Below are 14,621 nucleotides of genomic sequence, written 5' to 3' on the forward strand. Positions count from 1 at the left end.
ACTGAGACACGTGGCCTCCATTCCACGGAAGCAAGGCAGGCGTGGCACTGTTGGCAGTGTGCCTGGTAAGCATCGTTCTGCCTCAGGGCTCCCATGATTGGGTTTCAAAGCTCACTTCCAGAATGTCTTATGATTGATATTCTGTTATTTCCTCCACAAGAGATAGCAGTAACTGGAGGAACGGAACACTTGCAAAGGCAATATTTAGACACTGGCTTTAATAAAGGCGGGAAGGAGGGCGAAACATTTCCTTTCTTGTTATTGTTTGGAATGAATAGTTCTAGAATAACATGTTAAGAGACATATAAATGTGATGACCACAGTGCTGGGTCAAGAGCTCTGTCTATCAGGTACTTGGAGGGGGAGGACAAGGCACCAGGCGTGGCTAATGGGTTGGAAGGCCTATAGCTTGCTTGCCAGGGGTGTCCAGGAAGCCTATGAGAGATTAAGCTGAGGCCAGTGCTGGGACTGTGGGGGCACACAGTAACCAGAAGGACGGAGGGGGCAGGATGGTTCCCAGGATCAGAAACACAGGGCGGGGGCAGGGGGGACTTTCAGGGGCCCGTCGGTATGAGATGCTGCCAAGGAGATATGAAGAAAGTGAAGGGGCATCGTGTAAACCCAGAGGGCAAACACAACCCACGTTGCACCCAGAGTCACAAGAGTAAACAGCACGTGCTCACTGTAGACAGCGGGATACCATTCCGCCTTTTAAGAAAAAATAGGAGGTTCTGACGCAGGCTACAGCGTGGCTGCGCCTTTATATGCTCAGTGAGAAGAGCCAGTTAAAGGAGGAATCCTAACGAGTCTCAGGATTGTGAAGATGCTGAAGCCCTCACGCCCGCCCATAGAGCGAGGACAGCTAGGGCCAGGGGCTGGGAAATCAACGTCAACTCCCTCAACAAGGTGTTAGAAAACCTTGGCTGGGGGCTGGAGAGAGGGGTCGTTGGGGAAGAGCAGTTATTGCTAAGAACCTAGGCTGGGTTTCTTAGAACCCACAGGCAGGCTCACAATCATCTATACCTCTAGTTCCAGGGGGGTCTGCTGCCTCCTTTGGCCTCCACAGACTCATACATGCTCAGGGTCCAGAGAAATTCAGGCAGGGTCTTTCTTTCTTTTCTTTCTTTCTTTCTTTTTCTTTTCTTTTCTTTTTTTTTTTTTTTTTTTTTTTTGGTTTTTCGAGACAGGGTTTCTCTGTATAGCCCTGACTGTCCTGGAACTCACTCATGCAGGATCTCTCTCTCCCTCTCTCTCCCTCTTTCCCTCTCTCTCTCTCTCTCTCTCTTTCTCTCTCTCTCTCACACACACACACACACATACACACACGTACACACACACATACACACACACACACACACATACACACACACACATACACACACGTACACACACACATACACACACACATACACACAACACACACACACACATACACACACGTACACACATATACATACACACACATACACACACACATACACACACACATACACACAACACACACACATACATACACACAATGAGTAAATAAATAAAAATAAATCTTTTTTGAAAGTTGGGTCATCAAGATGCCTTGGCAGGTAAGGCACCTCCCGTCCACACAAGCCTGACAACCTGATATAAATCCCCCCCACCCCCACCCAGAACTCACACTTTGGAAGGACAGAGAGACTCCTACAGGTTCTCTTCTTCTCTCCAGGTATGCAGGACCCCAGAGAGCAGCCAGGGCAGAGCACGGGAAGAAGAGGCAACAGGGACAAATGAGGGACGGGATGCTAGAAACAGGAAGGAGGGGAGGAGTTGGCCAGCCAAGGCTGTCAGAAAGGCCAGGCGTGGAGAACTCTGAGATTCTGTGAAACCTTCCACACCAGGGCAAGATTGCAATGCACGAGGCCTGAGCTCTGCAAAATCAGGCGCCAGGAAGCTGAAGTTCCAGCTCCTTGTAAACGGCAGGTGGTGCCTGCTGCTCACTGCCACTGGAAGCTGGTTACACCAACTACCAAGGTTCAAGATAGTGATTAAAGTTTGGAGGAATAGAAAATCGAGAACCTTCCATCTCTGGCATCTAACGCCTGGAGCGATAGGCCACCCAGCTCTCGGGAGCCATAAGCCTCTGGGTCTGCCATTCAAGCCCCTAAGCTTTGGGAATGCTAGGGTTCAGACCTGCCAGACCTAGGACGGAATAGGATGATTCCTGTCAAAGCAAAGGAGGAATGGCCAAGTGGGTGCGAACAATGACATCACCAGGCTCTCGCCCATGTGTGCAAATGTGAGAAAGGCAAAAGGTGACACAGGGTCCTAGACCTGGCACTAGAAAGCTCTTAAGTCCAATGGCTGCTATCTTAGCCCTCCGGGGCTGATGCCTCCAGGAGCCAGGCAGTGAACAGACCAGGCCCAAACAGATGGCAGAGCCGGGAGGAGCTGCTTGGACTGTGAATGAGTCGATGCTGAGTGAATGGGAGTCAGGGGCGAGGGATGCTTTTTAGAGATGAAGCAAGCATTTGCAGAGAGATCCGAGGCACAGGCTTTCAGCGAATCGGAAGACAAGACCCGCCCACCCCCAAAACAAAGCGGGTGCAAAGATCCTGTGGCAAGAGTGCATCTGGAGGCCATCAGAAGAAATCAGGGGCTCTACTGGATGGGGGAAGCAGGCGGGAACAAGCAGGGTGACATCACAACAGAGCAAGATGCCTCGGGCTGGGAAGAGGAACTTGGATTTGTCTTCCAAGCACATAAAACACCTTTTTTTGCAGGGTGTGATGTGGGCGGTGACATCTCAGTCATCTTTGGAACGGATGGCCCGACTCTGATTCAGCAGGCTGCCTGGTGGAAGCCTGGGTGGAGGTAAAGACTGGGTAGGGAGTGCCTTGGGGATTTGGACCAGTGCTTCTCAACCTTCTTAATTCTGGGACCCTAGACCTCTGGCCTAGGGCAAAGGGCCACAGACTCACAGGCTACAAAGTGCCAGGTCCAGCTCTAAATGGTACCACTACCCTGGGGTTGCTGTTTGTGCCCACGTCAAGCCCTCCTCTGCCTCCCTGGTCGTGTGACCAACTCTTATCATAAAATATAATGTGGCGGCAGCAGGAGTAAGGAGGGATCCGGCAGACCCACGCCAAGGTGTCCCCCTGAGAAATCACGCCATGGGGCAGACCTGGTGTAAGGGAGGTTTCTTTGGAATGGAGGGAAGGGGAGTGAGGACCTGGAGGAGGAGCAGAGACAGACAGAGCCACAGGGCAGAGAAAGCGGGGATAGAGAAGGACAGAAAGAAAGAGAGCCTGGCCAGGAACATGTGAGAACAGAGGAGAGAGAGGGGGAGAGAGGGAGAGAGAGATAGAAAGAGAGAAAGAAAGGGAGAGAGAGGGAGAAGGGGGATAGGGGGAGTGGGGAGAAACAGAAAAAGGGGCTTGGGTATTTCTCTTATACGCTCCCAGGTGCTGAGAGCCTGTGATGACCTAATCTGTTGCTAGGCCCCTGGGAAGAGTCTAGTGAAATTGTCTGTAAGCCAACAAACTCTCTTGCGGCTTCTCCCCTGTTCCTGTGTTTGCTTGTTTGGAGTTTTGTTAAAAACCACTTTTAAAACTCTACCAGCCAGGCTGGCCTGCGGCTCCCCATCCTCCTGCCTCCCCAAAATCCTGGGTTTTCAAAGTCCTGCTACCATGTCTAGCCTCCTCTGCTTTTATCAGATCACTTGAGAGTGGCTTTAGGTGTCACCCAGACAATCCCCAGTGAACTCATCTCAAGGTTTCTAAGTCAATTATAATTAAAGGACCCCTATCCAAGCTGGGCATGGAGGAGCACAGCTGAAACTCCCAGCACTTGGGGGCTGAGGCAGGACACAGTTCTAAACAAAGAAAGAAAGATTCCTGTCCAACTAAGAGTTTATCTGTAGTGTCTAGTGGACATTTGCCATACTACAGGAGACCCAGAAGAAACTCGCAGAGCCAGACAGGCAAAGGCAGGGCACCTTGGAAAGAGATACCAGTTAGAGTTGGCAGAGTCCAGAGGACAAGGGTCCAAAGCCAATGCTCCCAGAGCCGTCCATGCCTGAAGCCGTTTTTTCCCCATTGGCTCTGCATTTCTCCTCCGAGGTTCCTTCCCACATGGGCGCATCATTCAGGAGAGGCCCAGAGACCTCAGAACAGACAGAAGACGGGGCCACCCGAGCTTTGGAGCTGATCTCGGAGTGCCTACCAAAAGCAGTGTCTTCTCAATAGGGACCGAGCGTTCCCTCTAATGCAGCATGAGCTAATGTCATGCATTAATACTGTAAACCTGACAGGATCTAGGATCTCCTAGGAAACAAGCAAGCCTCCCAGCACACCTGTGAGAGATTATCCAGATTAGGCTAGCCTCCGGGCACGCCTCGAAGGGATTATCCACATTAGGTTAATTGAGATAGGGAGACCCATTTTTAACTAACTGTGGGCAGTCCTGTTCCATGGGTTGCCACATAGCTAAAGCCCCTGAGATGTTACTGGATGGCTGGGCACTCTCTGGGCTGCAGGGCCTCTAGGGCTTTCTAGGGTCAAGGTCCTAAACCCCAACACACACACACACACACACACACACACACGCACACACGAGTGTCTGTGCTGGACCCATCTCCAGCTGTTACTACAAGCCTCGTGCAGAATCTAATCTTCTCCCCAAACCACCCAGACCCTGAGAGCAACACGGTCCGGATAGGCACCAGCTGGGATTTGAGGGAGGGAACTTTGCCTTCAAAGCAGGGAGCCACCCACCCTCTCCTTTAGGGGCATCATCTGCACTTCAGTGTCCCTGTGCAAACAGTCAATAGACTGTAATCCTAACGACACCGAATAACTAGAGAGACCCGAAGGGAAGGGACTGGAGACCCAGCGGCTCCTCAAGGTGATGAGAGGCTAAACTGGGGCGGGAACTGGGGGGTGGGAGGGAGCTGGTGTTGAACTCCACCCCCTGGCCCAGCCAGATTCCAATCCATCACTCCACATTGTCCCCCTACTTAGGGATTTTTTTCTCTGGACCTCGGTTTCTTTGGGTACCAAATCGGGAACTATGGGTTCCACCTCTTAAGGGTTGTGAGAAAGAAAATTTCATCTGTAAAGTGCTGAGCGGGTGCCAGATCCCAGCTAATGTTTGCTATTCATAGCCTCCCTTTCCGTCGTAGCTCAGGGAGATAGAACCGGTCCAGGCCGCCGGAAGCTTGGGGAGGGATTCACTCCCCGTCCCTCAAAACAAAGTCTCTTTTTTCACACCTGCTGCAGACCCTAAGCAACAGAAGCAAGGTGCTTCCTGGCGGACAAAGGGGAAAAGGTACTCTGTACCCCAAGGCTCGATACAGGACTCAGGTGTGCTCTCGGCCTACTCTCCCGTCCTAAGCCCTTACTCCCGTCCACTCTCACCCATCCAATCCCACCCCACGCCCCCGCTCCCTCCCACGCTCTCTTGTATCACACTAACCCCCTCCCCCACCTCCGATCACTCCGAATCGGGGTGCTCGCTCCCACTCGCCCCAAGACTCTGCGGCCCGCGGGCTCCCCCGTGTGCCCATCATGCGCGCTGCAGCGGTCTCCAGGTCCTGAAACTAAACCAAGGGCTCTAGCAGGCGACCAGAGGACGGCAGGGAACTCTAGGACACTCGCAGCCCGATCCTCCTGCTCCCTGCTTGCGGCAGTGCTCTAGCCTTCGGGGAGAGCAAACCTTTCGTGCTCACGACCGGGTCCCGCCCGCGCGGGGGGCCCCTTTAAGGGAGTGGGCGGGGCGACGTCTATTAGCATACATTAGCATGGCCCTGCCCCGGAGGCGGGCGGGCGCGCGGCTCAGTCCCGCGGAGCGGAGCGGTGCGGGCGCGGAGCCGAGCGAGGCGCGGAGCTGGCTACTGGCGGCTGCGGGGACCCTCGCCACCCGGCCTGCGAGAGCGGGATGGGACGCCGCCCGCGGGGACCTGGATCCTCCCGGGGACCTGGTCCTCCACGCCCGGAGCCCGGGCTGCCGCCACTGCTGCTTGTGCTGGCGCTGGCGGCCCATGGGGGCTGCGCAGCGCCCGCGCCCCGCGCGGAGGACCTCAGCCTCGGGGTGGTGAGTGTGCGACACGGGCATGGGACTCTGGGCACCCGGGGAGCCGAGTCCCCAGGCGCTCACGAGGTGCAAGGGAGAAGGCAGACTCGTCCTTGTTCCTCTCGGAGAGGTGCGCGGATCCCGGGCGAGGCGATTGGGGGGGTGGGAGGGGAGAGAGGAACCCATTTTCAAGGCAGAGAAACTGAGGCTGGGGCTCGGGCTGCTCGAGGCGCACGCTTGCGGCTCTAAGGAGGACGCCAGTCCCTTTCGCGCTCCGTGCGGTCGTGCGCCGCAGCCGCGGGCGCCCCCGGGGAGGTGGTCGCTCAGCCGGAGCCCGGTCTCTGGTTAAAAGCAGCTCCACAGGGACCTCTGGCGGGGTGACCGGTGTCACAGACGCCCGGAGCGGTGCGCCCCGCGAGCTCCGCGGCTGGAGTGGGAGGTCAGAGGCGCGCACCCCAGGCCGGGAACGCGCCTGTGGGCGTCCGGAAAACCTGGGGTTCCCGAGTTTGCCCCGCTGACGATGCTAGAAGAGCCTCCTGCACCGGCGTGCGTGCCGCGACCCCGTCTCCCTCCACCACTGGAGCGATCGGCCTTGTCCCGCCGGGGCGGGTGACCGCTGCTGGGTCGAGCCCGCTGCGGTCCCCATCCCGCCAACTCCCACTGCCAGAGCTTAGCTGGACACCCCTGCTTGGGGGCCGGGGCACCGGCTTCTTCCCACCTCTCGTGCACCCTCCTGACTGAAGTCGGGTTTGGAAACCCGCAGGAGACCCGGAAGGTTTCGATCAGACTTTATGGCTCCGCAGGCCCGCGAAGCCCTCTGCAAAGGCGCGCTCGGTGGATAGAGCCCGCTTTCGAGGAGGAGCCCCGGCCTGGGTTCCCGAGATCTGGAGACCCGGCCAGGCGCGGCTTCCTGACTGGCACAAGCCAGCCAATATCCTAATGGGGTCCTGGCAGAGTCCGCGTTCCACGGGCGTTTGGCAATGACTCCTACACCCTCAGGTCTAGGCAAGGTGTCATGGAGATTTCACACGCTGGAAGGGACACTGGGGGGGGGAGCGGGGAGCAACCCCCTGTTGGGCAACACTTGCCCCTGGATCTAAGAGAGGGGCTGAGTCTGCCACCCCCAGGCATCTGAGGTGGCAGCGGCCCGTGCTTTCTCAGCCCACTTACAGATGTCTGAGGGTCCCCCGAGGTGGCTTTCTCTCACTCCAGTGGCCTCTAAAATAGGGGTTCCTCGCATTTCTGATCCTAGGCTTTTCTAGCTGGCTCCCCGATGCCATGAGCATTGAGACATCCAGACCCAGTTCTGGTGGGTGACAACAGAGCCCAGACTCCCCCCACCTTCCTTCAAGCTCTCAGGGTGTCTCTAGACGGGACTGGTTAGGAGACAGGAGACAGAGGTGGAGTCAGGGCAAGGGAGCCCCTGCCCATCCAAGTTCTTAATCAGGCAGGCCCCGTGTACTTAGGAAGTTTCCAGCAGCTGGACCTCGGTGGTTGGGGTGGGATTGGCTCCTCCCCCTGGCACCTGTGGGCTTCATCCGACTTTTCCCCTCCCCTACTGAGTTCCTGAGCACCCCGGGGTCATCAACCCACCCGCACCCTGAAGATCTCACTAACCAGAGTATGTGACTCCAGGCTTGCCAGAGGCAGCAAAACCCCGTCGTCCAATCCTGGGTAAGGCGGGAGGCAGCAGGCAGCCTCCTGCCCAGGACAATACCCTCCCGGGTGTGGGAACCGGGTCTTGCTCGCCTCTCCTTTGGTGGCGGTGGGGACGCCCTCTGGTGGCTCTCTAGGGAATGGCACCTAAGAGCTTGGGGCACAGGGGCACTGAGCTGCAAACGATGGGCGGGCTTTGGGTGGGAGCTCTCTGATGCCCCTCAGACCGCCCTCTGCGGGCTGTTGAGCGTATTCAGGTCTGGATGCCTCTGAGGAGAAGGACGCCTTTGTGTTTGTGATCAGCCGCTGCCAGACACCGCTAAACCCACGGCTGGGCTGGGAGGGGCGATCGCCTGTGAATAAAGCCGAGAAGAGGCCCCCATGCCCCTGGGGGGACACCCAGGATGTGGTTCCTCACAGCTCAGTGGGCCTTGCTTTGTTACTCCGTTTCTTAAGTGGTTGCACACAGCAAAGTGTGCAACCCCAGGGAAGGTTCTGGAGAGTGGCGTCCTGGCGGCCTTCTCAGTGTCCAGCTGGGTAGCCATGAGGAAGTGCACAGTTTGCCGACACAGCCAGATCAGGCCCCAGGTCGCACACCCTGCGGTTTTCATTCACCACCTGTCTTGGAGAATGTTTCATCTGCCGCCTGGCGCTGCAGGTTCTTGCCGTCCATCACCCCCTCATATTTCATTTACAAATGTCATACCACTCAGCCCAGGCCTGGCTCCGTAGTGAATGCTGTGTGGCTGTGTCTTAGAAGCACCAAGCAGTGGTGGCATCTGACTGGCCCATGGCTCCTGGGGTTCTGCTTGAGAGCCCCCCTTTGTGCCGTTGGCTACGCAAAGGACCCCAGCAAGTTTCTACTCAGAAGTCTCCTCCCGTAACAAAGTCTCTCCCGCTGCTGGCACCGCACAGCAGGGCAGGTTCAGATCTTCATTGCAAATATGCTGCCCACAATGAAGGGCTAGTTGCTGGGGCTAAGGCTACCCACGAATAAACAGAGACCATGGTGACAAGTGAAAACAGGGACACAGAGTGCTGGGTTTGCCTGTGTGTCTTCCTCTTGAAGCTTAAGGCACCTTTCTGTGCAGACCTTAGTTCCCTCAGCTCTCTGAGTCCTTTCTGGACCATTCAGGAATTCCTGAATTTGCTCTGGGAACTACAGTTCACTGTGAATCCAAACCAAGATAGCCAGTTGATTAAACAGAGACTGAGCCAGACCTGCGGATACAGGCACTCGTTACAGCTGCCCAGAAAATGAGGCAGGAGGATGGTATTAAGGCCAGCGTGAGTTATAGAGTATAGCTTTCTACTAAAAAGTAGAAAGAAGGCTTAGGGGTATATTTCAGTTGCTTGCCTAGCATGCACAGAGGACTGGCTGCCAACCCTAGCCCCACCAAATAAACTAGGCATGGTGGCCCGCACTTGTGATCCTAGCTCTGAGAAGCAGAGGGAAGAGGATACGGTGTTTAAAGTCATCTTTGGCTACATGGAGTTCAAGGCTAGCCTGAGCAACATGAGACTACTTCTTTAAAAGGACCAATTCTGGGCATGGTAGAATATGTACCCTTAATCCTATAATCCCAGCACTCAGGAGGCAGAGGTGGATCTTAAGAGTTCCAGACCTGGTCTTTATAGGGACTTCCAGGCCAACCAGGGCTACTTAGCAAAACACTGTCTCAAGAAAATAGAAAGAAAATGGAGCTGTGTGTTAGTTTTAGTTGGTCTGAGTTCAGTGGTTCTCAACCTGTGGGTGGAGACCCCTTTGGGGATCGAATGACCCTTTCACAGGGGTCATGTATCAGATATCCTACATATCTGATATTTACATTGTGATTCATAACAGTAGCAAAATTACAATTATGAAGTAACAATGAGAATAATTTTGTGGTTGGGGCGTTCTCCATGACATAAGGAACTGTATTAAATTTAAATGTTTGCAGCATCAGGAAGGTTGAGAACTGCTGGCTTAGTTATTTTTTTTTTTTTTTTTTTATTGCTGCGACCGAGGTAACTTCAAAATGAAAGTGTTTATTGACAGGGCCCCAGAGGGGTAGAGGTCACGTTAGCAAGGTTGAAGAACCAGCTGCCAGAACAGCGGAGAGCTCATGTCTCAGGTGGCAAAGAGCAGGCACACTGGGAATGGTAATTCTTTTGACCCCCTCAAGCCAGGTCCCCAAGGACACACCTCCTAATCCTCCCCAATCAGCATGACCAACTGGAGACAGAGTGTTCATACGGATGAGCCTGGTGTGGGCTGGTCACTTTGATCCAAACCACTGCAGAGGTCATTTGTCTAGCATGTAAGGGGCCCTGAGTTTTGTCCTAACACACACACACACACACACACACACACTAGGAAACAGGTTTCAATGTCCCTGGCTCTGTGCTTTGCTTTAGTTTGAGACAGGGTCTCGCTGTATAGCCATGGTTCACAGAGGTCTGCCTGCCTCTGCTTCCTGGGTTGCTGGTCTTAAAGGTACGTGTCACCACACCTGGCCACCCCGTGGATAGCTAATGTGGGACCCTTTTACCTAGACCTGGGCTGGGTCCCACACTGCTGCTTACCTGCTCCGTAAACCAACAAACAGAGCATAGGCCTTCAGTCTTCTTTTCCATTCAAATGGGCCCGTAGGAACAGGTTGTGCTCAGGGAGGAGAAGCTAGGGGAATTCAGGAGGCTTGCAGGGCATTCTCCAGTGAGGACACTCCTGGGGGCTGTCTAGGCTGTGTTAGACGCCTTTGCCCTTAACTGTACACACAGAGGTTTTAACACTTGGCCCTGGACCGGCGGACAGGCTAGTGCTGGCACGTGGAGGAGAAACATCTCAAGCATGCTGGGCACCTGGCTTGCAGAAAAAGATGGGATGGATGTGTGTAGTAGGCACACAGCCTGGCTTCCCCTCGTAGCTCCAAGTCTCACTCTGGGCCCATCCCCAGACCCTTCACTCACTGATGTGCATGTCCTTTCTGGACTCTCATGCTTAGCTCCCTCCTGCGTCGAGGCCTCACACCTACTCTTCCGAGCATGAATGTTCTTCCCGGGGCTCCTTACCTAGACAATCCTGTGTCTACCCAGAACAGCTTCCCTGGGCGTCCATCTAACTGTCCCCTCTGTCCCATCCCTTCCTTCCCTTGCAGTGGCTATAGGAAAAGCTCAGGAGCCAGCAGGCTCCAGCCCCAGTTCTGCACTCACGGGCTGTGTGACTGGGCCTGTGCCCTGCCCTCTCCGTGCTTCTCTTCCCTTGTTTGTAAAATGGGGTAACGGGAGTGCACACTTCACCGGGCGGACGTGCACAGTGCCCGCTCTGCTCAAAGGGGCGCCTCGAAGACAAAACCAGCGCAAACCAGAGCCCACCGTCCTCCACACATCCTGGGGCTTGGGTGGTGATTTTGCAATAGGAAGCATTTGGGGGAGTGGGAGGGCTTAGCTCAGGGTCACTGGGCAGCCTGGGACACTATGTGCGTGGTCTTTCTCCATCCTCCCTCCACTCTGCCCACTTCTAGGCAGATCTGCCCTGGTCTGCCTAGCACACTTCACAGCCAGCCCTTGCCACAGCCAGGAATACCTGGGCATGGGATCACTCTGCTACCTGCTAGGATCTGTCTTCATAAAAGGGCCATGCAGGGGCTGCAGAGAGGTTCACCCGGTAAAGTGCTTGTCCTGCAAGCATGAGGACCCGAGTTCAACCCCCCAGAACCCGTGTTTACAAAGCTGGCCATGGGCCTAGCCAGATGGCCTGGCAGGTAATGCTTGTACCTTGCCGGGCAGTGGTGGCGCACACCTTTAATCCCAGCACTTGGGAGGCAGAGACAGGCGGATTTCTGAGTTTGAGGCCAGCCTGGTCTACAGAGTGAGTTCCAGGACAGCCAGGGCTACACAGAGAAACATTGTCCCAGTTCCTACAACAGGTGACTTAAAATTGCCAATTGCCTGTAACTCTAGTTCCAGGGGATCAGATGCCTCTGGTCTCTTTGGGCACTCATGTACAGGTACCACAAGAAATATATATTTATTAGATGTAAGTATAAGCGTGGCATGGTTGAACATACTTGTATGCCTGGCATTGGGGAGGCAGAACTGGAGGGTCCCTGGAGCTTTCTGGCCAGACATTCTTGCCTCTTCAGTGAACTCCAGGCCAGTGAGAGACCCTGTCTCAAACAGTGCTCCTGAGGGTAACACCGAAAGTTTTCCCCTGTCTTCCGTACACATACATACTCATTAATAAATGAGTTGTGTATCCCATGTATTACATGTGCTGTGTAACTATGGACAGGTTACCCAGCTCATCTGGGCCTCCATTTCCTCCCCTGTAACTGGGGCTCCACTGGTGTTGCCCTTACAAGGGCCCGAGGGACTTGATGGAAAGAGGGTAGTAGGTGTGAAGAGTGGGTGGCCAAAGATGTCACTGCCCATGGACTACAGCACCTAACCTACAGTTATCATTTGTATATTAGTAATTATCACAAACTTTATATACATATATATACATACACATGTACACACACACACTTCAGGAGCTGCTCCTGCTTCTGACACTGGTTAGAAGGACAAGCATCCGAAGATAGCTAGCTTCTGGGCCTCAGTTTCCCTACCCATGAGATGTGGCTAGTTGTATCTGTTTGAGAGGGATGAGGAATGGCTGGAAGCTTAACGGCCCGGGTGCCAGGCAAGCGCTGCAGGCTCCTGGGGCCACAGATGGCACCTGACCAAGGCTGTGGGCAGGGCTGCCCAGGTTCCAAGAGACAGTCGGTAAAGTCAGCACCAGGGGCTTGGGCGGCGGCTGCACTCTATAAATTTGCTAAAATCATCTGAAGGATTTTAGCGCTGTATATATTATGCCTCGTTAGAGCTGTAAAAAGATGCACATTGTGTCAAATGGTGATAAACGCAACAGCAAGATGGGAAAGAGGAGGGGGCCCGGCACTCACTCACTGGCTGCGTGTTTACATCTGTGCAGGAATCCCTGACTGCCCAGCCAGCTGACTCAGTACTGGTCTGCAGTAATGGTCCCCGTTCTCTGACTGGGCTAAGAGGAAGGGGTATCCGCCCTTGGGGGTGGAACTCTCCTTCTCCTGGCCCCACCCCTTCCCCAGTGGCCTTCTGGAAGGTTCACCCGGAGCCTCACAGCACCCGCCTGCTGCAGCCTCCGTTGCCCTGGAGACAGCGGTCTGTCTCCGTGGCGACAGTGGAAGGAGGACCAGGCAGAGAAGCAGGAAGGCAGCGGCCCAGGACAGGGTGTGTGGTCCCAGCTCTATAGGTATTAGGAGACAGAGGAGAGAAAGCTAGGAGGTACGACCTCTGGCCACCCTGTTGCAGACGTCCGGGTGGGGAAGGGCTTGTGCATCTTCAAGGGGAAGAGCCCGTCAGGTGAGGTGATACGGGACTGGCTGGTTGCTAGCTGCAAAGTGCTGGTCAAGGCTGCCTCTTCTGCAGAAATCGTGTCCTCTAGGTGGCTTTTGTCAGCCTAGGCAGCCCTAAGTCCCTTAGGCTCAATACGGCCTCAGTGGCCCGGATCCTCATTTGACATTTAACAGCCGCTAGTCCCAGATGATAATGTAAACCTCTGGATGTTTGGGGCTCACCTACCTAGAGATAGATGAGCTGGCAGTCCAGGGCTTCCACACCCCTATACTCTGATGATATGGGAATGTTGTCAGTGTCCACCTGAGGCCAACACTGGCCATCACCCACTTCCCCAAACCAATGCCAACTGTAGTCAGCCCCTCTCAGGACTTAGGGCTGTGAGAAAGCCTTGGTTGGATACAGGGAGGGGGTTAGCAACATGTAAAAGGTTGAGCTTTGGGGCAGGGCCTCTAAGACTGCAAGTGCAGTGTTGCTAGTCCCCAGTTATGTTCTGTTCTAGAAAGGATGGCACCAACTGCCATCCCAGCTTAGGGCAAAGGAATGACCCTCCCAGAGGACCTCAGGTCCTCTTTGCTCCCTGTTCACGTTCAGTCTTGGGAGATGGACCCGTTCCCCATGAGGTGTTCCATGTATGGGTTGAGCAAGCTCCACGGGGCTTCCTGTAAGAGGGAATAGCGGCCATGAGGCCCCTGGCTTGAACCTGTGAGCTTGGCAGGGAGTCTTGGAATCGTGTGTGTGTGTGTGTGTGTGTGTGTGTGTGTGTGTGTGTGTGTGTGTGTGTGGTATCTGACACTTGACAATAACCCAAAATATTTTTTTTAATTAGTTTTTGAGAAGAGAAGTCAAAACAGGATCTTACCCAAGCTTGCCTCAAACAGAATCCAAAATGTGACAGTAGACAGATCTGGGCCTGGGCCTGCACCCAGGGGTGTGGCTCTTACTTCCAGGCTACTGTGGAGAATGTTGCCCTGTCCTTGAAGGTCCTGCCCTTCAGCCTTAGAAGCGGGTCTCTGGCATCCCATACACACAGGCAGCTTCCTGTCTGGCTGCACAGAGGATTAGAGTGATATGAATTTTGAAACAGAAACCCCAGCAAGGGTACACGTGTTATCCAGGAAGGGGACCTGGGAGCCATAATGCTACTGTATGCAAATTACATCATCCAGGCTAGACCTCCTCGCCATGGTAGCTTGCCCCTGACTAAGGCCCTGAGGGGTCCTAGGGATCTTACCTCTAGGGAGATGAAAGCCAGGTCCTCACTACATCCGCTGGACTCCCAAGCAACAGCCGTCAGCATCAACAGGTAGCTCAGAAGACGGAGCCTGAATAGCATCTTCAAGACCTGGAGGGCTAGGGACGGACATGAACGGGTTGATTTTTTTTTTAAGTGTCTATCAAAAAAGAAGCGGGTTACTAGATGTGATGGCATACATCTGTAATGCCTGTGGGGAAGGCAGAGACAGGGGGATCTCTAAGCTCAGGGCCAACCTGCATAACAAGTTGTGAGCTAACCAGGGCTATATGGTAAGATAGTGTCTCAAAACGGGGGGGGGGGG

The 14,621-nt window shown here is 54.5% G+C and overlaps 1 protein-coding gene across 1 annotated transcript in view; it reads left to right on the forward strand.

The window, feature by feature from the left end:
* The first annotated feature begins 5,819 nt into the window (after positions 1-5,819).
* The window catches only part of Mmp17 (matrix metallopeptidase 17), an 18,028-nt gene continuing 9,226 nt past the window's right edge, over positions 5,820-14,621 (forward strand). Inside the window, exon 1 of the mRNA XM_031391153.1 lies at positions 5,820-6,063. Coding sequence (XP_031247013.1) covers positions 5,908-6,063 — 156 coding nt within the window. The 5' untranslated portion in view covers positions 5,820-5,907. The remainder of the gene's footprint in view (positions 6,064-14,621) is intronic.

Source organism: Mastomys coucha, unplaced genomic scaffold (genome assembly GCF_008632895.1).
Source record: "Mastomys coucha isolate ucsf_1 unplaced genomic scaffold, UCSF_Mcou_1 pScaffold22, whole genome shotgun sequence".
In the NCBI taxonomy this organism is placed as follows: Eukaryota; Metazoa; Chordata; class Mammalia; order Rodentia; family Muridae; genus Mastomys; species Mastomys coucha.